Raw genomic sequence first — 24,381 nt, 5'->3', positions numbered from 1 at the left:
TCTTGAATAACCTGAAATGTCAATACTTAATTATAAGTTTATACTTTTTTCCATGATATAATCTATCATTGAAAAATAAAAAATAAAAGAATTAGATGTTGTTACTATTAGACTCCGATAAAAAATGACAATATTCTATCAGTGGTAGAAACCTATCACTGATAGACTATAATGACCAACACACTTGAAATCTAAAAAACACACTACCAATAACCTACTATTGAGCTAGATGAGAACTTCTTTTTCCTTAGTAATAGTGGTTTCTTCTATTTCTTTTTCTTTATCACAATTTTCTTCAATTTTTTGTAGATATTAGTATACCAATAAAAAAAAAAAAGCAAATGTTGTCAGTAAATTTTATATAGTCTATCATTGGAAAAAAAGAATAAAAGAACTACAAGGCTTTAATACTTTTACCTCTTTCTCTTTGACGTAAGTAGTTGCATATTCAACTACTTTATCAATATTAGCATCAATATCAACATCTATCATTTTTAGACTCAATGATGGAGGATGATTCTTTTCCAAGGACTCTTGAGATTGTCTTTCACTTTAACATTTATGTGGGACCTTCCCCTTTACAATTTTTGTTAGAGAATGTACCAAACTGAGAATCTCTTTTTGTCTCTTTTTAGACCTTCAGTATCTTCTTGTAAAGGAGATATTCTTTTTCCAATCTTTTTATCTTTTTCTACAACACATTCTTCTTCCTCTAATCTTTTCTTCATTATCTCTGTAATTTTTTTGAAGTACTCTGACATTTCTTTTTTATGATGCAACAATAGGAATCATAGAGAGTTGAAAACATAATATTTAATTAGTACTTTATACAAAATACCTTCTTTTATGAGTTTTGAAATACTCAAAGTATCAGTAACATAGTTTAATGAGATCATATTAGTGATATGAGCTTATCACTAATAGATCCTATTACTGATAGACCAATATCATCGATATGGTCTATCTATATGTGATATATGCTGTAATATTGGTCTATCACCGATAAACTATGTCATTGATATACTCCTTCCCTACAGTTATTTGAGTGTTTCAATAGATATAATGTTTCTATCACTAATAGACCAATATCATTACTTGTATCACAACTATTGATGGAAAAATTAGAAACTTACATTTTGTTCTGAGAATATGTTGTCATTAAGATCTTGCCAGTTTGGTTGTTTTGTTGTTTCCCAATTCAAGATTCTTGGAAAACCATTTCCTATTCTTTTTATAAATCACTTTCTTTTTACTCTTAACAGATTTCTTAAAAAACTCTACGGTAAGACTATAAGACAATCTTCCTCATGGATAATTCAAAAACTTCTCCTCATCATTCAACATCTTAACATGCTTCCATTCCACACAATTATAGGTTGTTTTGGAATCAACAAGTTTTACAATAAATAAAGATTGGCAAATTTTGCTATTTTTCTTTCATCATTGTAATGACTAGTAAAATAGCTAAATGCACTCTTAAGATTTTCTTTAGTGATGCTAGTATCATTTCTAAAAATTGCTTGTCTAATTTCTGAATCATTTTCTCCAGTTTCATCTAAAACATCCTCAAGAGGGTATTCATCACAATTTAATCTTGTAACCAAACAAAAATTTCTCAATCCAAACTCTATAATGTTGCCTTTAATGTTGAAAAGGAGAACATTATTATTAGTAGAGACACATTGTCTTCTAATCAAATGCACTATTGTAAAGGTATTTTTGACACTTTTAAGCCTAGCAAATGCCCAAACGATCATTCCTTTAAATAAAGATAGACACATAGAATCTAAGCCCTTAATGATACGGTCTGTCACTTCCAATGACTTTCAAAGTGGAATTCCAACTTTATTTAGGATTTTTTTTACTTATTTAAACAAAAAAAAAATATAGGTTATAAATATTCTAAAGTACAACTTAGAAATAAATATATACTAAATATATAGTGAATACCTTCTCTTTTTTCACATTTTTTTGATGGGTGATTCTCAAGTTCTGAGGTTCTTTTTGTCCCATTTTTTGTTGTTCACTTTCCATAATTGTTTTTCACTTATTAATCTGTTAAAATAGAATAAACACTTCCCACTTCAAGTTTATCAGTGATAGAGTTGATAACTGATAGACTTGAAGTAGTGGAGTCTATCAGTGATATACGCTTCTGTCATTGATAGACTTGAAATGCTGAAGTCCATTATTTATAGGGTTCAATGTTATTTTACAAGTATTGATTGATTCTCCCCTTCAAAATTTAGGGATGAATGGAAACGAAAAATGGATGCGTTGGAAGAAAATTTTCGTTGATGACGGATGTTAAAGGGAGACGTTAGGGTTTTTTCGATTGGCAAATGTTTGGGTTTTGGCATCGCCATTTGAAGAAGATCGATGGGGTTAAGGTTTTTCAAACAAAAAAGGAAAAAACTAAACGACTACTGATGGATGGAAAGTTGAATCGTTGATGGATGCGAATAAGTACGCGGAATCTGAATCGTGTAGGATTTGATCGTAGGCTTATTACATTTTCATAGGTTTAACTCAAAATTGACCATATTTATAATTTTTTTTGGTTAATGTTATATTTAAAATTAATTTGACCCAAAACATTATGTTTGCAAGGAGCCCTATATAGGAATAAAAATTTTATCAATCCTGACCGTAAAATTAAAATTTTGATAACTATATTATTATAATCTAAACCAAAGTGATTTTTTAATCCAAAATAAAATGGAAGAGAGAGAGAAATCGGGTTCGGTTGTCGTAGAAAGATCGGGTTGGATAGATTGGAAAATGGTACCCTAACTGCAGCTCCAAGTCTCCGATCAAATTCTCTCCGGTCGGTATTCACATCTCAAGGGAACTTGATCAACCATTGCACCTTCCTCCGTCAACCGACCGGCGACGTTCAGCAATTGAAATTATTTTCCAAGTATGGGTACCCATGGCCGAAGCAGTGAGCGGAAGAGAGAGAAGAAATCAACTTCGCGGAAACGCAGCAGAAGAAGGTCCGACGACTCTGAATCTGATTCCGACGACTCAGATAGCCGCGATTCATCTCCTGCACCGAGCTCCCGGAAGCGCAGGGAAAGACGCGATCGTAGCAGAAGCAGCCACCGGAGTAGGCGACGGAGCTCCTCGCGTGGGCGGGATTCCGGTGATGATAGTTCAAATGATAGTTCTGACAGTGATGATGGAGGTCGCAAGAAGATTAATTCTTCAAGGAAAGTTACCGAAGAGGAAATTAGCGAATACTTGGCCAAGAAAGCGCAGAAAAAGGTCCCATTGTGGTTTCGTTTTGTTTCCTTAGTGTAAATTGGTTAGTTTTGTTGATTTCTAGGGTTTCATAACTATTTTTCGTTGGCGTTTGCGTACTATCTTTCTTATCCACTATACTCTTATCTGTTGTATAGGCCTTGCGAGTTGCTAAGAAATTGAAGTCACAGACGGTTTCTGGTTATTCTAACGATTCAAATCCATTTGGCGACTCGAATCTGAATGAAAAGTGAGTGGTTTTCTCTGTTTTGCGTTTCCTAAAACTGACAACATTTTGCTCGGATTATACTATTTTACTTACCATATTCTGAATATAACTGTTTTCCGAATATTCACTGGAGTAATGGTGAATACTTGGAAGACCATTCGATAGATGGGTTCTGACACAAAGTCTCGACCAAATTTGTCCATTCTGGTGAATGCAACTCCAGTGCCCCTTATTGTAAATTGTAAAATAGTTCGATGAAGAATCATTCAGGTTTAGGGCTTTCTTTTTGTGTCTGTCTATTTTTAGACAGTTTTGGTTATAATTATCGGTTATTTGTAAGAGGATTATGTTGTTAGAATTTCAATATACTCTAGCAACAATTGATTAATTCTATATTGATGATCGACCAGTGATATGATAACCTAGAGTTTCAAAGCAAAATAGAAGAATTTAGTACTTTATGTTGTTGCTGAGTCATGACAATCTGATATGCAGATTTGTTTGGCGAAAGAAAATTGAGCGTGATGTTACTCAAGGCGTGTCGCTTGATGCCTTTTCAGTGAAGGCTGAGAAAAAAAGACAGCGAGAAAGAATGGTATGTGCGTCTAGTCCCAATGCTAACCATTTTCTTTTCTTTGTTGTTGAGAAAATAAACTTTCATAAATGAAAAAACAAAGGTAGGCAAGACAAAAAAAGCCTGCAATAAATGGGAGCCAACAAGACAAAGATGGAACAAAATTGCAGAAAGAAAAACTTGTAGAAAAAGGTTTCAATTGTATTCACTTTTCTTAATGAAAGAGTTTTTGGGTTGCAACCATATTGTATCTTTGTTTATGTAGTCTCTTCTAGTTCTTAAATAGCGTAGTAACTGAATATTTTCTTATTTGTTTGTACTGAGAGAGATGCCCCAGATGATACCAAAGTTTTATTTTTCTCACTATTGATTGGAAGTTAATTAGATTCTCATATTTGGGAGTATTAGCGTACTGGGTTATCTTGTTTAAGTATGACCTCTGATGGTGAGTTACTTGTTTTCATTGCGATATTTGAAATCATGATGCAGGCAGAGATTGAAAAGGTGAAGAAAAGGAGGGAGGAAAGGGCTCTTGAAAAAGCACAACATGAGGAAGAAATGGTAATTAGAACATGGCACAGGAAGATATGTTATATTATTTTATTATAGTTGGGTAGTTCTGGTCAGTTCATATAATCTAAACTCTAAACTATGGTAGTTTTCTTTCATGGATTAACTCTTTTTTGCTGGTATAGGCATTACTAGCTCGAGAACGTGCTCGGGCTGAATTTCAGGACTGGGAGAAAAAGGAAGAAGAGGTAGCATCCTCACTTGTTGTTTCATTCTGTGTACTCTTTTATGATATTGCATGTGGTTATCCATTATTCGCTTCTGCCTTTATCGTACATGACCCCTTGGACAATTACTCAGTGTGAAGTTTTTGGCCTACAGTTTCATTTTGATCAAAGCAAAATCAGATCGGAGATTAGAGTTCGTGATGGGCGTTCGAAGCCTATAGATGTGCTGTCCAAGCAACTGAATGGGTCAGATGATTTTGATATAGTAATTAATGAGCCATACACTGTATTCAAGGTAAATATCTCTCTGGTTATGATGCCGATGGTTGTGTTGACTTGTGCTTTCTGTTCAGTGTGTCACCAAAGAATTAAATTTTTATAAATTAGCGATGTTCTTCTTTGGCGATGATCTTTCAGGCAACCCATGCTTATTCTTTGTAGGAGCAAGAGAAAAGGGTTTTATATCTTTTAGAGTTATGGTCAAGAGTTTTTCTCTCTCTTTTTATTTTTTTTATTCTTTCATTTTCTGTCTCCTCCATTATTCTGAATGGGTCGGATGATTTTGATATAGTAATTAATGAGCCATACACTGTCTTCAAGGTAAATATCTCTCTGGTTGTGTGTAAGACCCATAGTTAGGAATTTGTTGGGATAATTAGTAGAATATTAGGATGAGCATATTAGTAAATAGCTAAGAAGCACAGACACCGACACGCGACACGGCAACACGCTAATTTTCAAAAAAGTAGGACACGACACGTCGGGGACACCTTATTTTTTTTTATTAAAAAATTAAATATATGTCGTGAAATAAATATATTGGGAAATATTCCATTTAAAAACATCATTAACAACCATACAACCATAGATAAGATGACTAACGGTCCAATGTCATAAGTCATAACAAGTTTTGGTAATTAGTTCAACACCACAAAAGTTACAAAACCACAAAATAGAATCAAAGAAGTCAAGTCATATTTTCTTCATTCTTGTCCAATGTCCTCTTAACTACTCAAAGCTTCATTCTGATTACCATCATCAATAAAAACTATAGCTTCCAATTCTAGTTCGTCCAAAGATAAACTAGCTACTTCAAGCATTCCCACATCTTCAAATGAATCAAATGAATCTCCAACAATGTTCCACATCTTCAAAAAACACAATAACCTAAAAGTTTTGGGTTTGAGCTGATGCTTTTGGGCTGCTAACTTTAGTTTTATAAGCTTTCATTGTTTTTTCTTTTTAATTTTGCAGTGCCATGTCCCAGCCATGTCCCAACCGTGTCCTACCCGTGTCGGAAATTTAAAAAAATAATAAAATATTCGACATGCCAGCTGGTGTGTCGGTTACAGACACGTGTCCAACACCGACACTTGGCCATCTTAGGAGTGTCGGTGCTTTATAGGTAAATAGTTAGTAAGTTAGGTATTTTTACTATAAATAGAAGGAAAAGGGTTGGAGAAAGGTAGGAAGAATTTGGTGGAAATTTCTTTTGGGGAATTGAAGGAGATAGTAGCCCTCTTGAAAGACTATGGTATATTGTAGTTTCATTATTGATATTGCAATATAAATATATATTCTACGGTTCTTATTTCTTTTTGTGTTCTTGAGAATTTCCTTGTTACGTAGTATCCTAACAAATTGGTATGAGAGCTCGTTCATTCTGGGTATACTGCTATGGGTTCGGATGCAAGATGTGATAGGCTTAAAAAGATGTTAGAGATCCTGGAATCAATGCAACAAACATTAAAGGATTACCAGCAAGGATGTGTAGACAGAGATAAAGAAGGAAAAGAGAGAAAACTAACTAGCAAATATCGAAGCAAAGAAAAATGAATTGACAAAAGAAAAGGTCAGAAAAACAAGAAACGATTGTCGCTGGAGTTGAACCTAAAATTCCCAGTGAGCTTACAGTGGAATGCTTATTTGTGGAAGGATCTTCCCAAATGTTGAAAGGCATCGATGAAGAAGGGAGGGTGTCTGTTTCAGCATGCTCCGTTGAGAGGAAATCGACACTAGAGATAGACGAAGGAGAAGGTGAATTCAGTGGAACCCTCGAAAACAATGAGGAGATGTCATTGATGGAAACAAAAGAAAAGAATGGAAGTAATGGTGGGTTCCATGGCAGTGGAGACACGGAGAGAAACAACAATTATTTGAAGATGGAGAGATCCAAGGAGAATGGTTATGAAGAAGATGGAGAGAAGCGATACCGGATCGTCTATGTCCATCATTGGCAGCGAAAGGTGAGATGGCTAGAGACAAGGACTCGGGGGAAGTGGAAACACCAATCAAATGGAGTAGAAGCAAGAAATAGGCGAAGTGATGAGTGAGGGAAAAGTAATCGAACAAAGAAAGAAAAAGTTGGAGAGAAAAGGAATGTAAAGAAGAGAAAAATACTGGTCGAAAAAGGTGATGATGGATGGACGACAATTGGACGGAAGAAGAAGAGGAATGTATTGAAAGTTGTCGGCAAGAAAATATGGCTTCTGAAAGTTGCAGAGGACGGTTGGCCACCATGGAAAGAAAGACGCCAACAGTTCATTGGTTGAGATGGCAAGGAGACCGACGGATGGAGAAACAACGACAATGATCTTGTGCTTTCTGTGCAATGTGTCACCAAAGAATTAAATATTTATAAATTAGTGATGTTCTTCTCAGGGATGATCTTTCAGGCAACCATTCTTAGTCTTTGTAGGAGCAGGATAAAAGGGTTTTATATCTTTAAGGGGGTGTTTGGCTCACCAACATGAGTTGATTTGGTATAATATACCAACTCATTGTTTGGCCCACCAACATTAAATGTTGGTGTGTTGGTGGAGTTGAGTTGGTATATTTTACCAACTCACCCCAAATCTCCCTTCTTCCCATGTTTTCAATGGCTCTACCTATCAGCCACTATGACGCTTTGAGAACTAACTCTAGGCTCCAACAACCACTTCCAATCACAATTTCGGCGACAAAATCCAGACTCCGACAACCACCTCCGATGACAGCTTCGACAACCAACTCTGAACTTCGACAACCTTCGCGCGACCAACTCCGACAACCAATTCTGACCTTTGACAACCACCTCCGATGACCCAACTCCGACGACCACCTCCGCGCTACCAACTCCGACGACCAATTGGCTCCGACAACAAACTCCGATGACCAACTCCGACTACAAACTCCAATGAAAATCACCTTCGATGATCACCTTTGAGCGAGGAACTCCGACGACCAACTCGAGGTTTTGACAACCACCTTCAATGAGAACTTCGACAACCAACTCTAATACCACCTTCATGCGACTAACTTCAGGCTCCGAAAGTCACCTCCGACTACAATCTCTAGCAAAAATCATCTTTGATGATCAACTTTGACGACCACCTTCGAGATTCGAAAACCACCTCTAATGACAAACTTTGACAACCAACTCCAACTCCAATACACCTTCATGCAACTAACTTCAGGCTCCAACAACCACCTCCGACTACAAATTCTAGGAAAAATCATCTTCGATAATCAACTTCGACAATCATTTTTGACTACTATAAGACTGATGACTGTTAAAATATGTTGTAGGGTTGTTGATCATATAAAAAATAGTATTTTTTCTACATTAAGTGTTATTTATACATAAAAATTTGTAAAAAAAAATATTTTTATTTAATTGAATTTACATATCAAATGAGTGCTTAGAATATTTAGACGAAAAGTATATATGTAGTTGAAAAGTATGTAATATATAACAAAAAAAATCAGAAAATGAAATTTTTTTTCTTGGAACATTTTCCAGCATAAATTAATGAAAAATAGAGATTTGTTGTCTGATGATCTCCAAATTTAGAGGAAATGAAAGTGAAACTGTTGAAGAAACGTGATGACATTCCATTCGCTGTTATGATGATGTGGGAGAGAAAAAATTCATGACATAGTAAAAATATAGAGCAAAAATAGGAAGAAGAAAAAGAAGATGATAATGAAATTCATGGAGAAAAATTAGCTAGAGTCAAAAGTTTTGATTTCGCTTTGGTTTCTCATTTTATTTAAACATACTTCTACTAGAAATGTTATGGGTTAGTTGTTGTTCATTACCCAAAAAAAAAAAAAAGAAAGAAAGAAAAATTTTAAAAATTAAAAGAAAAAAATTGCAAACCATATTTTATTCAAACAAGATGGGTAGAATTATTGAATAAAAAAATTTCAGAAAACTGCATCAGATATTCAAATATATGAACTCTGCATCCCAAACACAGACATACGAACTCATATCAAATAATTCTACACCCAAACATAGATATATGAACTCCATAGACACATAAACTCCAGAGATAGGTTCTATCTTAAGATCTATCTCAACTCTGCACCCCAAACAACCTCTAAGTGTTAATTGGTCAATAGTTTTTCTCTCTCTTTTTATTCTTTTATTCTCTCTCTTTTTTGTCTCCTCCATTATTCTTTTACAATGGCGGTAGCAAAGTTGTTCTTTTCTGACTTCCAATAATGGCTACTTAGACATGGAAACTTCTTGTCGTAAAGTGTGCTCGTTAATTCTTATTTCATCTGGATTTTTTGAGAGGGAGATTCCTTTCCCCCTGCCCCACTTTGTTCCCTTGTTTGGTTTCAATATACTTCGCATGTTACTTATGTGAATGTTCATGAGTGACTGATGAATTCATATTTATGGATCAGATTTGTTTCTCTATTTTCGTTTTTTGTGGCTCATGTGTGGTTATTAGATTCTAAATGTTGTTTTCACTGACCAGGTGTGTATGATATGCATTCAATTAACTCCTCCTATTGGTTCTGACATGTGTGAAGCAGGGCTTGACTGTCAAAGAAATGGAAGAGCTTCGTGATGACATCAAAATGCATCTTGATCTGGACAGGGCGACACCTACACATATCGAGTATTGGGAGGTGAAAATATTTATTGATTTTCCTGTTTACATTTTGAAAAGCTTCTATGTTGAACTACACGCCTCAATGGTGTGTTAACAACTAGTTCTTAACCCCTTCCTTTGAAAGAGTAATACCTACACATTGAAAATTGAGAGTATGTTCTCTCTGTGTCCTTTGATTAGTTATTTAACAACTAGGCTTTAAGACAAATTTTAAAGTTGAATCATGTCTTTAGGAGGTTCAATCCTCACTTTCCTAGTCTTTCATATCAGAGTAGGGTGTAGCATCTGTCTGGTAACCTAAGCAATGACTTTGATGTGTGCAATTTAACAGGCACTTCTCGTGGTTTGTGATTGGGAACTAGCAGAAGCTCGGAAGAAGGATGCTCTGGATAGAGCCAGAGTTCGTGGTGAGGAGCCTCCTGCTGAGTTGCTTGCAGAAGAAAGGGGTCTGCATTCTAGCATTGAAACCGATGTCAAAAATCTGCTGGAAGGAAAGACTTATGGTGAATTGGAGGCATTACAATCTCAAATTGAGTCACAGATGCGATCTGGAACAGCAAAGGTGGTTGAGTACTGGGAGGCTGTCCTAAAGCGCCTTCATATATACAAGGCCAAGGTATTCATTGTTTGTATGTCCTCTACCCTTCTTTTAAAGCTAATGAATTAGGCTCACTTTTGTTTTTCATATGTAGGCTTGCTTGAAGGAAATTCATACGAAAAAACTGCATGAGCATCTTGTACGTCTTGAGCAACCTTTTGAGGTTGATGAAGAACAGATTGAGCAAGAAGTCAAGGTGGAAACTGATCATTCTTTACAAGTAAAAGCTGACGATTATGAGCATGATATTGAAGGTATGGTCCAGAGTCTTTATCTTGCAACCCTAATTCTTTTGCCTAGAATCTAATATTATGTTTCCGTTCTCTAGAACCCCAAACATATTCACCCGATCTACTTGAGGAAGAAGATAACCAAGAGGCAGGATCATTTTCACCAGAGCTTATGCATGGTGATGAAGATGAAGAGGCAGTTGATCCTGAGGAGGATAGGGCCATACTGGTATCTCCTCAAATATTTTATTCAGTATTCACTATCTATATATTTGTAATGAATGCCAAAAGTTAAATTGTTTTGACTTGGTAAATTCTGCAGGAACGTAAGCGTATTGCTGTCTTAGAAGAACAGCAGAGACGGATCCAAGAAGCAATGGCTACGAAACCTGGTCCAGTAGAGGATAATTTTGAACTGAAAGCCTCAAAAGCCATGGGAGTCATGGAGGAAGGCGATGCAGTTTTTGGATCTGGTGCTGAAGTGAACCTGGATTCACAGGTGCCCCGTCATTTTCCATTATCTGCCTGCTTTCGTCCTTGGATTGTTTATACTCCTACATTTTTCGACGGTGATCTGAATTCGTGCTTCTAAAATACATGCAGGTTTATTGGTGGCATGATAAATATCGTCCGAGAAAACCAAAATACTTCAACCGGGTTCACACGGGATATGAGTGGAATAAGTACAACCAGACTCACTATGATCATGACAATCCACCTCCAAAGATTGTGCAAGGATATAAGTTCAACATCTTCTATCCAGACCTTGTTGACAAGACAAAAGCACCGACTTACACCATTGAAAAGGATGGAAACAGCAGTGAGACATGCATCATACGGTTCCATGCGGGGCCACCATATGAGGATATCGTAAGTCTTCTTTTGGTCTGCAATTATGTCTTTTGACATCTAGTTTTATTATATTTATCTATACTTTAACTACGTAATTTCCTTTAATTCTATTACAGGCATTCCGAATTGTAAACAAAGAATGGGAATACTCTCATAAGAAGGGGTTCAAGTGCACATTTGAACGTGGAATTTTGCATGTATACTTCAACTTTAAACGATATCGTTATCGCAGGTAACACAAGGATAGTCATGGCAGCCATCGCTCACGATGGCACACGTTGCTCTGTTACGATCTCCTTCGATTGCTCAGTTGTAACTTCACCAACTAAATTAAAAGCAACGGTTGCAAATTTTTTCTTGTAAGTTGATGATATGAGTAATACGTTTACTTGCAAAATTTTTCTTGTAAGTTGATGAGTAATACGTTTACTGTTCCAAAAGATCAAGCTGTAAATACACAGTAGTAGGTCCTGAAATTTTTGAAACAATTGCATCAGCTTTCACTTTCAGGCATTCTTCCTCCCAGGTGCCAGGTTTGATGCTCCAACCTTCCTATCTTTTCTTTTTTTTTTTTTTTTTTAATAGTGTTTAAGCTTTTTTTTATTCTTTCATTTGAGGAGATGATGATTGGGTGGCTAGTTTATCTTTATGCCCACTTCCATAAATGGACTAAATATGGTAGTGGAAAGAATTACTAAAAGCATCCATTTTACCATTCATAATTCTTTAACCCCACTTCCAGAAAGCACTTGATTATTTTTTTTAATCTTATTTATTATTATTACTTTTTTAGCTAGATATTTAGTTATTGTTAAGGCTATCAAAATGTTAGGTTATCATATTGCTATTGACTAATCCCAATAGATTCATATGGCCATAAAAGGCCAAACATCTCTGTCTCTGTAATAGGTTTGTCTAACACATTCTTGCAATAAAAACTAATTATTCTTACTAAATTACTTAAGAGTATGATATTCTAGTCTGGCTTAGAGTGTGCTTGAAATATATTTTCTAGTGTTTAATTTATAAAATAAGTCATTTCGAAAAAAAATGGAATGTTTTGCAACTACTCGAAGTAGTTATTTTTCAAGTGTAAGTTAATCACTTTAATAAAAAGTGTTACTTTATTTTTGTTTAAGAATATTACTAATGTGGGAAATTTAAACTTTACTATTTATACAATGGGCCTGTAATATAAATATTACATTTATACAAAGAAAAAAAATATGATTTGCAAAATTTCAACAAATTTTGTCTTCCCATTGAATTAAAGTAGTTATGGCAATTCAAAACTAATTTTTATTAGGCTCAAACCATCCTTGGACATGTTTTCTAAGCATTCAACACCAATATATCAACATTGATATAATGTGGAGTTTTATACTTTTGTAATCTTTATATCATTAGAATTAATTTTGAATGATTAACAATATTTTTGAAAGTGATTTTGAACATGACAAAATGGTTAATGGAAAGTAATGTTGGGGATTAAAATACTATGTTGAGCCATATTTTTTTAGATCTGTTGTATAATTTAGTTCTTTTTGTATTGGAAATAGCCATGGTTAGTATTTTCTTTTTTAATAAAAAGAATAATTTAGTCCATATTAGCTTACACAAGATATTAGTATTTTTATCAGAAATTTCCTTGACATCTTAAAATGGTATTGTAGTTCATATAATCAATTTAATACAATGTCATTATGAATAAATAAACAAGGGAATATTCATAAATCCTGAAATAGAGGCGACATGTTACATCGGAGTCTTCATCTTTTTACAACTTAATACTAAGGAAGAAAATTTAAGGGAGCGAACATCCCCAAAAGGTATCCCCAGTGTTATGAATTTGATAAAAAACCAATGATAATTGATTTGTTTTTTTCTTTTTGGTTAAATTTTTTTTTTCATTCCTATCTTTCTTGGAAGCAACCATGTATTCTCTATATTTTTAAATTTTTAAAAAATGTACTTACAAATTTTAGCGATTTAATCTCAATCATAAAAAGTAATATTAGATTTAAGGAAATTTCTTATTTATGTAGATTTAAAAAAGCATATTAAGGATTAGTTTGTGTAAATTATAAAGACTAAGTAGTTACTTTATAAATAAAGATAATTGATTTTGATGAGATTTTTTACAATAGGGATTAAATCATTACAAATTTGAAAGTATGTGATTTTTATTATTATTTTTTTTGGGGGCGGTGGGGGAGCAAAACAAAACTGAAAGATTTTATTCTACTGAATGAATATTTGAGATTATTCAAAGTGGAAAGAGTCAAATGAGTTAGCGAGAAGGGAAGGAAAATGCAAGTGGACCAATTTCGATATTTGATTTGCAAGAAAATTATACAACAAAGATATAACTATCAATAGCCAATGCTTTTACTAAATAAGTTTATTTTTAGCAATCATTCTAAATCCATCAAGATTCCTCATCAAATGTCATTGAAAATCCACATTCTCAGCTTCATTTTTAATACTTTCTCCACAAAGTAAGGGATCTGATCCCAATTGTCTATTTCCTTTTCCTTTCTACCATCCTAGAATCCATCATTAGCATCTGTCATTCTATGAGTGTTTCATGGAATCATTCTCATCTCCTTCCCAAGCCTTTTTTCTTTTTTCTTTTTTCTTTTTTAAATAATGAATATTCAAAGAGTAAAAGAGGTTAACACAACAAATCTATTCTTCTGCAACTGTTTCCGGATTCTCCAATATCTGAGTTATGTATTCAAGTTCCTGGAGTACATCCTTCATGCAAGGCCTTTCCACTTTCCTCTCCCTCAAACAGGCGAGTGCAAGCTCCAAGAAATGCTTCACACTGATCAGTATATTGCTGGACGGATCGTCACTGATAAGCTGTTTATCGATGGCATCAATGAATGTACCATTTTGCACTTGTTGGATCACAAAGATTGCTAGATTGACACTCTCTTCATCTCTTGTGAAATCTATGGCCTTTTGAGAGGTTAAAAGCTCAAGCAGGACAACTCCAAAACTATACACATCACTTTTATCCGTCAATTGGTAATTTCGATAGTATTCTGGGTCTAGGTAACCTAATGTACCCTGTGCACAAGTTGAAACATGGCTTATTCCTGGCAAAGCCAATCTAGAAAGTCCAAAATCTGAAACTTTGGCATTGAAGTTATCATCTAAAAGAATATTTGTTGACTTGACATCTCTATGATAGATGGGAGGGTATGCAGCTGAATGCAGATAAGCTAATGCTTCAGCAGTTTCTGAAGCAATTTTTAGCCTTTTTCTCCAGTCCAAGAAAGTAGGAATCTTACCATGTAAATGGTCATGGAGGGTGCCATTGGAAATGTATTCATATATCATCAATGGTTGCTCAGTTTCTATACAGCAACCTATAAGTTTCACTAGATTCCTGTGATTTACTTGAGATAGTATTCCGACTTCGTTGAGTATTTGTTCCGTGCTCTTTAGATTACCCATTTTAGCCAACTTCACGGCTACGACGGTCCCATCTTCAAGTTCACCTTTGTAAACCTCTCCAAAGCCACCACTGCCTAGGACTTTATCTTTCGAAAATTCATTTGTTGCTTTCTTCATCTCTTTCAAATGAAACATCCTAGCTGGTCTGCCGCCATGGCTTAGATTCAACATATCTTCTCTTTCTTTACATAGCTTTTCCTGTTTACTGAAAGTTCTGGACTTCCTGACTGTAATTAGAGCTATAACCGCAGCTAGAATGAAAAAGGAAACGAGACATACCGAGAGCTTTATGCTGAGCCTAACTGTGCTCTTCCTATTCATTCTCCGGCATGTTCCAAGATTCTGATCCCAATGGTAGTCCCTTCTGCAAAGGCAACGATAAGGGCTGTTTGAACCGCCGGTAGGAAGACAATCTGAGGCTCCAGTGCAATCAGATTGAGTTCTACAGATTGGTTCAGGTGGAGTAGCCCATTGAATTTCCAGACCTTCCTCCCATTGATTTGCAGGCTTTCCAACATCCAGATGAAGGATACTCCTGAATGCTCTACAGCCTGAGTTATGAAGCCTTATCTTATAAGCTGAGGGCATCCCACCAGGAATGAAGGTACAACAAGGGTCAAGAACACTTGCACACTGAAATGCTCTTTCTCCATCGACTCGTCCTGAACTTGCCAAGTAGTGGTGACAGAGACTGGAAGGAGTGCAATTGAGCGGTGAGACCAGTAAACGGGGAGAACAGTTCAAGAGGAAAATTGTATTTGATGAAGTGATGTTAAAAGGGAGTGATTGGTTTAACCACAGTCCTTCACCAACCAACATGTCTTGAGTAACACAGGAGCCAGGAACCCATGGAGATGGTTGGATCACCATACGTTGACTTGAAGCATTGATTTTGAGGATAGGATATGAACTTCCATTGAGTGCATCAAAGTAGAGTTTCTGTGAATGAGAATCGCAGCGAAGAGCATAGTCTAAGTCACCACAGTTGGGATTAGTACTGAGAGGATAAGGAACTTCAAAGGGGCCACAGCTTGGGCAGGTTTTTTGAGAATGGCAGAAGAGACGAAAGAACAGAAGAAAGAAAAGGTAACTTCCAAAGAAGCGTGGTGTTAGGATCTTCATAGTTACCATGTATCAGAGGATCAATGAGGAAGAGCTGATTTATGGAACAGATTAGGTCAGGAGTGGCGTAAATAGAGAACGGGGCTTGAGAATAAAGTAGTAAGACATGAGCATTGAAAAGTTGGAAGAAAGAATCTATATAAGGTGTTTTGGCTTTATACAGACTGGTGGATTCCTCTTGAATGGTCACAATAAAGGAGGTTTTTCAAGATGCCTTCTTCCCATAAGGCAAGCTGCTTCCAGAAATGGCTTCCAATTCCTTGGAAACTTTGATCCATTCTTCTTTTTTAATATAATCGAGCAACAAATCATGACAATGAAGAAAACCAAACAACATATAATATTAAACTAGTAATCCATATTCTAATGGAACCTGCACTACCCAAATATCTCAGTTGCTTTCCATAAAGTACATGTGATATATATTCATAAGATGGGAGAATGAATTTACATTTCAATAAAAAATAAATATTAATCAAAATGGTAATGGACATATCTTGCTGAAAGAAGACTCAAACCAGGTAAGCTTTCCCCTTCAGCACCAATTTCATAGTTTCAATGCCAATCCATATCACTGAGAAATTTATTAACCTTCAACAATTTTTACTGGAGTCCTGCACTCACGAAATGGGGTAAAACTCATCAAAGTAGAAAAGAAAATCCATCAAAATACTGAAGAATATCAAGAACCACTACTTACCCAAATGGACTTTGCTTGATGGATAATAATTCCACATCCAACTACAGATCCAAAGATGATAACAACAGTAAATCCAATTAGTTAAACAGTAAACAAAAATGTAAGAAATGTTCTTGTTGTACATTTTCCCCTTCATATTAGGTAAGAGTTCTTATAATAATGATGTCTTTAACCATTGAAATAAGAATGCACAAACCTTTCTGTCTAAGCTTGCTACTAATTAACAAATACAACATTGGTAAAAGGTAAAGGAAGTTTTTACCTCTATTGTTGCATTTGGAGGAATTTCTTGAACCCCTTTACTTCCGTAAGCTAACTCAGGAGGAACTATAAGCAATCTCTGTGAAAAAAAAAAGAGAGTATTTCAGCAAAACCCGAAAACGGAAGAGCAATAGGCTTTTCTAATGAAAGATTATTTAATCAATTCTCATAGTCAGATGGTATCTCGCCTGGCCTCCCACCCTCATTCCTTGAACACCTAGATCCAATCCCTTGAGGACCGTCCCCCTGTCTGATTGGCCCACATCAAATCCATAAGGCTGCAGTAATTCAAGCATACCCACTTAAAAGAAAATTTTTGATCACAACATCTTAAGATCTGAATAATTATTTTGAAGTGTTGAACCTTAAAAAAGTACAAATTGGTTTGGTTAGGTTTACCGTTCCTCCACCAACACCAAGCCCTTGTCTACTTGTCATAAAGGTGATCCCTCTCCATTTAGCCACATAGTGAACCTACAAAATGACACATTATATTTTTAGTTTTGCATAGAATTAAGTTGGTTTTTGAGGGTCCCTCCCCCTGACCCCACCTCACAAACATGGACCATGGTAGAACTTCTTAGAACACACTAAATTTTGGATCAAATAGGATGCCAGCTTGAGGGTGCACCAATATGATTTACTAGGTGAAGAATATATGCAAGCTTGAGATATAACAAAAATTATTGATTACCATGCATACTTTTTCCCATAGAACTTTCTCGAGAATTTCAGTGTCAAGAACAATTTTTTCATTCCTATTTGTGGACATGGTTTTGAAAGAAAAACAAGAGTGTTTTGTTATGGATCAACATTAGTTAAATCGTTGAATTAGGGAACTTGACGTATAAGAAGCGGGATTTCAAGAACAAAAGTACCCTTGAGAGGAAATTTTTGATCTAATCAAGGTTCATGCCGCTTCTTGGAGTTCCTTATCCAAATATTTCGGAAGCTATCCATTTTTTCAGATTATTTCCCGTTGGAGTGATTTCTTTATATAATCCTTCATATTGTAGATTGTTTGGTCTGGTTTTCAAGGTTTATTGATATGTTTCTGTAGAAGTTTCTAGTTTGTAACTTTTAAAACCAATGAAATCTATGTGCTTTCTTTTCTTTTTTCTTTCCCTTTTTTTTTTTGACAACAAAAGAAGAATAAACAAGAAAACTTTCTCGTGAGCAAAAATAGAAAGTGAACATTTACTGGGGAAGTGGGGATGGGACACATTGAGTCAGAGAGTAATTTTCTCAGGACCAATAATGGATTCCATCAGAAGGCTCATTGGTTGTCTAAGATTTTAGAAGAGAATAAACAAACGTCCCAGAATGACATGGAAGTTATTCTTCTTAGAGGTGGCATCTTAGAAGTGTCAATCAAAGACAAGATACGTGCATATTTTGTGCATAATAGTCTCCCAAATGTTCGAAGATTTGTGGTTGTTACACACGGTCGATGTATTAGCCATTCTGTTTCTTTTCGGGAAAAGATTATAAAATCTTGTTAGTTGAATATAAAAATACAGCTAGCTCACAACCGTACTGCAACACGGGATCCAATCACAGCCTTAGTTCCTCCTCCGACCTTCAAGTCATAGTACCTGAAGGATACATTTCTTTTCTGAGTTTCATCATATGTTGCAGAAAAACAAGACCAGAACCAACCCCATCTTGGTATTAGCATGAGTTATGAATATTTGATAAGAAAGATAATCTCCAGCTGAAAGTTATTCCAAGAGGAGATTTTAGACATGAAAAAACAGAACTGTGTAGATAGATCGAAGACATGTTATTCAAAAGCCCGAAGCATCTTACGAGACAATAAAGAACTCCAAAAGAAATGAGGAAGAGTAGTAAAATATAAAAAGAAGCACAAAATTCTATACTAATGGCAGTGGAAGGAACTTACTTCAGACCATTTGGGAGAGTTGTAAACTCACTTTCAGGTATTTTTGCTCCTCTTAGCTGTAAAAGTGGAAGCTTTTCAAACACTTCTACAATTGAAAAAAATGATTTCTTCTATGATGGAAAAAAGAACAAAATGAAGTTGAAATTATTCATTGTGAATCAACCGGGGAAAAAAACACTTACAGCCCTTCTACTTGTGCTAACAGCCTCGGCTACATTGCAGAAATATATGCCAGCAGCTGAAACCAAAGGAGGATTCTCAAAAAATAAAATTAGTAACTTACACATGAATGATGCAAAAATTTTTAAACTGGTTTGAAGCTTATCAGCTGACGAGTATAGTCAGTACAAAGTCAATAACAAAGAGCCCCAAACAAACTATTTGTCAATCACGTCTAATTCAACGTAAGAATAGTCTAATAGATTCTATTTTATTACCGTAGTTCTCGATATTAATGAAGCATGGGAGTCAAAATGCTTAGACTCTTTTACACGAGGTCTGAATCATATACTAATGATGCAAAACAAACTACCATAGATTGGTCTAGTGAACTTTAAGTACCGACGTAAATAATAAAGTACTGGGAGGGAATTTCGACTGGGATTCAAGTCATAGTAGCCACTTATTTAAGGTTTAATATCCTACAAGTTTCTTTGATAACTAAATGTAATAAAGTCAAGTTCTTCATGGCCGTGCTAACACGTTGGATCGACTTGTGAGGAAGTTGCCTTTGTTTGTTGGGCCTTTTTGTTGTATTCTCTGTTAGAAGGCGAAGGAAGACTTGAACCATATTATTTGGTGTTGTGATTATGTGGGTGGAGTTTGGGATTTCTTCCTTCAGACGGCTTGGTATGTATTCATCACAAAAACGTTAGTGATAAGATCAAGTAGTTCCTCTTCAATACGCCTTTTAGAGAGACAAACCATTTTTTATGTCTGCAAGGGTGTGTGCGATTGTGTGGGTTCTTTGGGGTGAGCAGAATAGTAGGGTGTTTGGGTGTGGAAAGGTATCCTCTAGATATTTGATCCTTCGTTTGTTTCCATGTCTCCTTATGGCTTTGATTTTGAATACCTTTTGTAACTACTCTTAGGTACTATTTTGCTTAGTTAGAGTCCCTTTTTGTAGAGGGGCTCTCCTTTTTGTGGATTTGTTTTTGTATGTCCATGTATTCTTTATTTTTTTCTCAATGAAAGTTGTTATTTTCATATTAAAAAAAATGTAATAGAGTCAAGTAGTTCAATTTGTGAGAATAGTCGAGGTTTGTGTACGTTGGTCCGAATACTCACAAATACATATGTAATAAAAGGTTATTGATACACAACGCCACTTTGTCCACCAGTTCCATTTTCCAAGGTCCAAATACCACTTCTAGATACTTAAAAGGAACAATATTTCCCCTTAAGCAGTCTCTCAATAAGAACCAACTACCTAAGGTTAATAATTACCAAATTCAGAGACATTCAAAAGTCAAGTGTCGCTCCAGATCACAACACAATTTCAATTACAACAGTAAATTAAACTTCCTATTGAATGGGATCACATTTCATAGGTTCAAAACGGATTCAACAATACCCAAACAATCTTCTACAAATTCAAAAGACATACCCGTCGTCAGGAAAGAACCAATCAATGCCCTTCTTCCCTCACACCGCAGCGATTCTTTAGCTTGTTCTAAAGATTTTTCATGTGAAGACGATAAGGAGCATCGACAAGGGAAAAGAGATGGCCGTCTCTTCCCTGCAGATTCAGAGAGATTAACTCATTCTGAAAGAAACCCAGAAAAAAAAAAAAAAAACAGAGAAAAGAGAGAGAGAAAGAGAGAGAGAGACCCATAATGGCGAAGGGGTTAAGGGGCTTGTGGAAAATAGTGGAGTTTTGTTTGTAGGAAGGAAGAAGAAGGAAAAGCTCCATTGGATCGATTAGTGACAGTTATGAAGTGGGATTCAGGGAAATTAGTCCATAAAACTTCTTCCGAAACTGTGTGTTGAGAGAAAAGGAAGATGATATCCACAATCTCATCCACAATTTCAGATGGCCCAGATAATATTCCATCACATTTAACATTACCCACATTGATGATTTCACAATTTGTTTGCTCTATCAACCCCATCGATTTGTTTCTATCTAGATTCATCGTATGGATGACCTAAAGATTATGCAAAAATTGTGAAATGACTTGATTTTTTAAAAAGAAAAATATTGAAGGACTCTTGGTTGACATCAAATACGGGTGAAATATATCAAATATTACTCATGCGTACGCGAAAAAACAATGCTTCCTTTTTTACTAACGAATCACTATATCTCGCTCTTGTTTGTCTCATTCTCTCTTTGTTTCCTCACTCACAAAATCACTCCTCTCTCTTGTCTCTTGTTCATTGGAACTGGTCACATCGAAGCTGTTCGTAGGGACTCATCGTGTCGGAGAAGAAGAAGACGTACATAGGAGAAGAAGCTGGAGAAGAAGAAGACGTGCAGTGAAAGATTAATCGCACTAGAGAAAAAGAGGAAAAAGAAAAAAAAGAAACCGTAACTTCACGTGGTCATGACATAAGTAAATGGGCATTTAATATTTTTTTTAAAAAAAACTAGGTCATTTGCCATTTTGGTCCCTTAAAATGAGTCTTTTGGACAATTATCTCTTTCATTATCATCTGCCAAATCTTTCTTTAAAAAACTCACTTTTTTTCCCTGTATTTTATAGGAAAAACATGTTTTTCCATGGACATCAATTTTGATATCAGTAACTTAAATTTACAGTTTATAAATATATCAAGATTTAGGGTGATGTCTCTTTTCTTCATGCTCGTTGTTGGAATAATATTCAGACTCCCTCTTTGGCTATCAAGGCATTGGATGAGCAAGTTTCTTCTCTTCTTTTTTCTCCTTATCCTGTGTGGTTTGGGTTAATTGAGTTATGCTCTAATATTGTGTATCTTTTTAAAGTTATAAAATTACTTTTATATATACCTATAACTACAAGCTAAATATTTGTATTATTCAAGTTCTAATATATTTTCCAATTTCAATCATCACAATTGAAATGGGATTGTTTCTTCATCCAAGGAACAAAAATGGACTAATACAATGATAGTAGATAAACCAATTTTGTTACATGAGAATAATGGCTCACAGAATGTCATAATTCTGAAAATAATTCACATAAAATGGAGTGAAGTTACATTTCTACCCAAATACAAACTACTATGTGGATTAGCATTTATAGAATTTCCAGTTAAAGGTAATAATTAAGCAGCTAAACAGAAATTATTTCCTCTTATTCTGGTCTTATTTTTCTTTTCATTTTTTCATTTCCTCCAACACAGCTTATCCTTTGAAGAAGCTTTGGCCTTGTGGAGTTAGTTTTATCAGATGATGATTCATTTTGATCCAAAGCTTTGTGATTTCTCTCTCCTTCCTTAGGATTTTCTTTCTGGCCTTGCTGTTCTTGTTCTTGCTTTTTAAATACCTCAAATGCATCTTTCAACTGATTCAATTCAGTTGAAAGCTTGTTGAAATCCTCCATTGTTACTGATTTTTCTTCTTCAATCTGCAAGATTAAGAAGCCTCGCGAGTTAATCAAATACCTGGTTAACGTATCGTCGAGGGTAGGATCAAAGTTCCACATTGTTTAGAAGTGCAAATATTCGTATTCATTAAATACTAAATAAGAACAATGTTCCTTATACAAAAGGAAACGTCCTTGGACTTTAAACTTTGATTCATTGGTTCTATTCATTTTGGTCTCTATACTTTTAAAATGTCAATTCTAGTCTATATATTTTTGAAAAGTCACCATTTTAGTCTTTTATTTCCATGTTTTATCTTAATTTTAAGGGACCAAAGTGATCACTTTTTAAAAGTACGCGAACTAAAATGAACAAAGTTGAAAATACAAGAATCAAAATGAATATTTTGAAAATATAGAGACAATAATGAATCAAAATTAAAAATATAGAGATAAAATAAACATTTTAAAAGTACAAAGACTAAAATGAATCAAAATCGAAAGTATATAAACGAAAGTAGTATTTAAACCTAAAATGAATCAGAATAGTTTTAATGAATCTTCTCCCTATAGAAATTTTATAAATTTTAGACATGGGTTTTGATTCCCACTGATTTTTTTTTCAAGATAATGAATATTGAGTGCAGAAAAAAAGAAGATGAAACCTTTGATGTGGATAAAGCTTTGTTCTTGTCCTCTTGCAATTGATCCATTTGCATTTTCAGCTCCTTCACTTCCTTCCCCAATTTCTCTATCATCCTCTTCTTTGTTTCCATTTCTTCATTGTTTCTCCAAAGTTGTGTTTTACTATCTTCGATCTTCAAATTCTTCTCTCTTATAATCTTTGATTGATCCTTCAATCTCTTCTTAAGTTTCTTTACTTCTCTCTCAAGTAACTTGTTTTCTGTTTTTTGACCTTCAAGTTGCTCTGAAACTCCCAAATATTCTGTTACCAAACTCTCAAACCTCTTGTTTTCTTCTTCCATTAACAAAATCTCTTTTTCCAAGAAATTTATATGAGCTATATCCAAAAGCAAAGTGTTCTTCAGCTCCACCAACAAAGCTTCTCTTTCTTTTAAATTTTGGTACCAAATGAACTGCCTCTCTATATCCAATTCTTTCCTTTCAAGATCTTCAACTCTGCCCTTTATGCTTAGAATCACTTCTTCAACATTGGGTTTTTCTCCCTCAGTTTCTAAAATTTCTTCTTCCTCGAAAGAAATTGAAGAAGAGTGATTATGGCTGTGAAAGTTCTCATTTTTCATGAGTTTTGATTTGGGTTTGAAGAGATTTAAGGAAGTTGGAAATGAACCTTTTGCCATCATTATAGCACATATTCCACCTGCTGCAGATATAGCTAGAGGAATGCCAACTTTTAAAAACATTGGCCCCAAATTATCCGTTTTCGAAGATGTATTCGCCATTGGAAAATCAGTTTGCTTGGTTGCCTCCGATGTCCTGTCGTTTTTTAAAAAAATAAAAGTCCTTCCTTTATTGGCCGATGTAGGCTATAGTAATTCGAATGCTCGACACCGTAACTCGTAGATGTGGTTTAGTTTCTTGGACCATAGACTGCACCTTGTCACTATTGAATTGTTGTTTTGAAAATGAATGAAGAATCAAGACAATTTTGAGCTTTTCTTGATCAAAATGGCGTAAAAGATTCTTTACCAATCTGTTAATCCGGATTGTACTTTGCTTTTTTATGATTCCGTGGCTTTGAAACTTTCTTTTAAGGCTTGGGGAATTTCTTTGAGCTCAATTAACATTGGTTTGTTTCTATGGATGAAAGAAGTTTCCTGTTATTCTATTCTATTCTTACAAATTCAAACTTAGCATAACCTTTAGGACACTTGTTTTAATATGTTTGGGATGTTTATCTTTCTATATTATAATAAATAAAATGAGGGTTTTAAAAAGTGGTAAAAAGATTAACAATGAACAAAAGTTTTTTTTAGGGTATTGTATTTGTATAGAATTGCAGAGAAATGTGTTCCACTAATTAAAAGTAATAAATTTTGAGAACGCATATGTTTCTTTAAAATGCTTACGTATAAACATTTCACCCT

General features: G+C 34.9%; 3 protein-coding genes and 1 pseudogene across 4 annotated transcripts; 1 reads left to right on the top strand and 3 right to left on the bottom strand.

Annotated features, from left to right (window-relative positions):
• Positions 1–2,607: 2,607 nt before the first annotated feature.
• LOC120091176 (cactus-binding carboxy-terminal, cactin) lies at positions 2,608–11,865 on the top strand. The gene is made up of 13 exons (XM_039049076.2): positions 2,608–3,267; positions 3,402–3,493; positions 3,968–4,067; positions 4,536–4,607; positions 4,742–4,804; positions 4,938–5,078; positions 9,593–9,688; positions 10,004–10,288; positions 10,365–10,524; positions 10,599–10,729; positions 10,823–10,999; positions 11,104–11,370; positions 11,469–11,865. Exons 1-13 carry the CDS (start codon positions 2,923–2,925, stop codon positions 11,586–11,588), a joined length of 2,049 nt encoding a protein of 682 aa, XP_038905004.2. The 5' UTR covers positions 2,608–2,922; the 3' UTR covers positions 11,589–11,865.
• A 1,804-nt stretch (positions 11,866–13,669) lies between these two features.
• Positions 13,670–16,177, bottom strand: LOC120090057 (wall-associated receptor kinase-like 20 pseudogene; annotated as a pseudogene). The gene has a single exon (XR_016524444.1). The product of XR_016524444.1 is annotated as a wall-associated receptor kinase-like 20 pseudogene (transcript).
• A 141-nt stretch (positions 16,178–16,318) lies between these two features.
• LOC120090058 (FKBP-like peptidyl-prolyl cis-trans isomerase family protein) lies at positions 16,319–20,898 on the bottom strand. Its single transcript, XM_039047544.2, has 10 exons — positions 20,634–20,898; positions 20,410–20,541; positions 18,986–19,041; positions 18,804–18,859; positions 18,438–18,495; positions 17,300–17,374; positions 17,089–17,178; positions 16,902–16,979; positions 16,640–16,680; positions 16,319–16,553 (listed from the first exon to the last, which is right to left on the bottom strand). The coding sequence occupies exons 1-10, from the start codon at positions 20,713–20,715 to the stop codon at positions 16,526–16,528; spliced, it is 696 nt and encodes a 231-aa protein (XP_038903472.1). The 5' UTR covers positions 20,716–20,898; the 3' UTR covers positions 16,319–16,525.
• Positions 20,899–21,879: 981 nt separating this feature from the next.
• On the bottom strand, positions 21,880–23,927 carry LOC120091098 (uncharacterized). The gene is made up of 2 exons (XM_039048939.2): positions 22,978–23,927; positions 21,880–22,354 (listed from the first exon to the last, which is right to left on the bottom strand). The coding sequence occupies exons 1-2, from the start codon at positions 23,734–23,736 to the stop codon at positions 22,082–22,084; spliced, it is 1,032 nt and encodes a 343-aa protein (XP_038904867.1). The 5' UTR covers positions 23,737–23,927; the 3' UTR covers positions 21,880–22,081.
• Positions 23,928–24,381: the final 454 nt, after the last annotated feature.

Source organism: Benincasa hispida, chromosome 11 (genome assembly GCF_027475165.1).
Source record: "Benincasa hispida cultivar pf3 chromosome 11, pf3_genome.v1.1, whole genome shotgun sequence".
Lineage (NCBI taxonomy): Eukaryota > Viridiplantae > Streptophyta > Magnoliopsida > Cucurbitales > Cucurbitaceae > Benincasa > Benincasa hispida.
The sequence above is the reverse complement of the archived record's forward strand: the minus strand, read 5'-3'. Positions and strand labels throughout refer to the sequence as shown.

What these genes read in the sequence shown, in the direction of transcription:
- LOC120091176 (XM_039049076.2), top strand. Translation starts at nt 2,923, where the DNA reads ATGGGTACCCATGGCCGAAGCAGTGAGCGGAAGAGAGAGAAGAAATCA. An exon ending in GACTCGAATCTGAATGAAAA is followed by an intron (nt 3,494 to 3,967) that starts GTGAGTGGTTTT and finishes TCTGATATGCAG; the next exon opens with ATTTGTTTGGCGAAAGAAAA. An exon ending in TTCATATATACAAGGCCAAG is followed by an intron (nt 10,289 to 10,364) that starts GTATTCATTGTT and finishes TTTCATATGTAG; the next exon opens with GCTTGCTTGAAGGAAATTCA.
- LOC120090058 (XM_039047544.2), bottom strand. Translation starts at nt 20,715, where the DNA reads ATGGAGCTTTTCCTTCTTCTTCCTTCCTACAAACAAAACTCCACTATT. An exon ending in TTGGTGTTGGTGGAGGAACG is followed by an intron (nt 17,179 to 17,299) that starts GTAAACCTAACC and finishes GAATTACTGCAG; the next exon opens with CCTTATGGATTTGATGTGGG. An exon ending in CTCCAAATGCAACAATAGAG is followed by an intron (nt 16,681 to 16,901) that starts GTAAAAACTTCC and finishes TTGGATCTGTAG; the next exon opens with TTGGATGTGGAATTATTATC.
- LOC120091098 (XM_039048939.2), bottom strand. Translation starts at nt 23,736, where the DNA reads ATGGCGAATACATCTTCGAAAACGGATAATTTGGGGCCAATGTTTTTA. An exon ending in AAGCTTTATCCACATCAAAG is followed by an intron (nt 22,355 to 22,977) that starts GTTTCATCTTCT and finishes TTAATCTTGCAG; the next exon opens with ATTGAAGAAGAAAAATCAGT.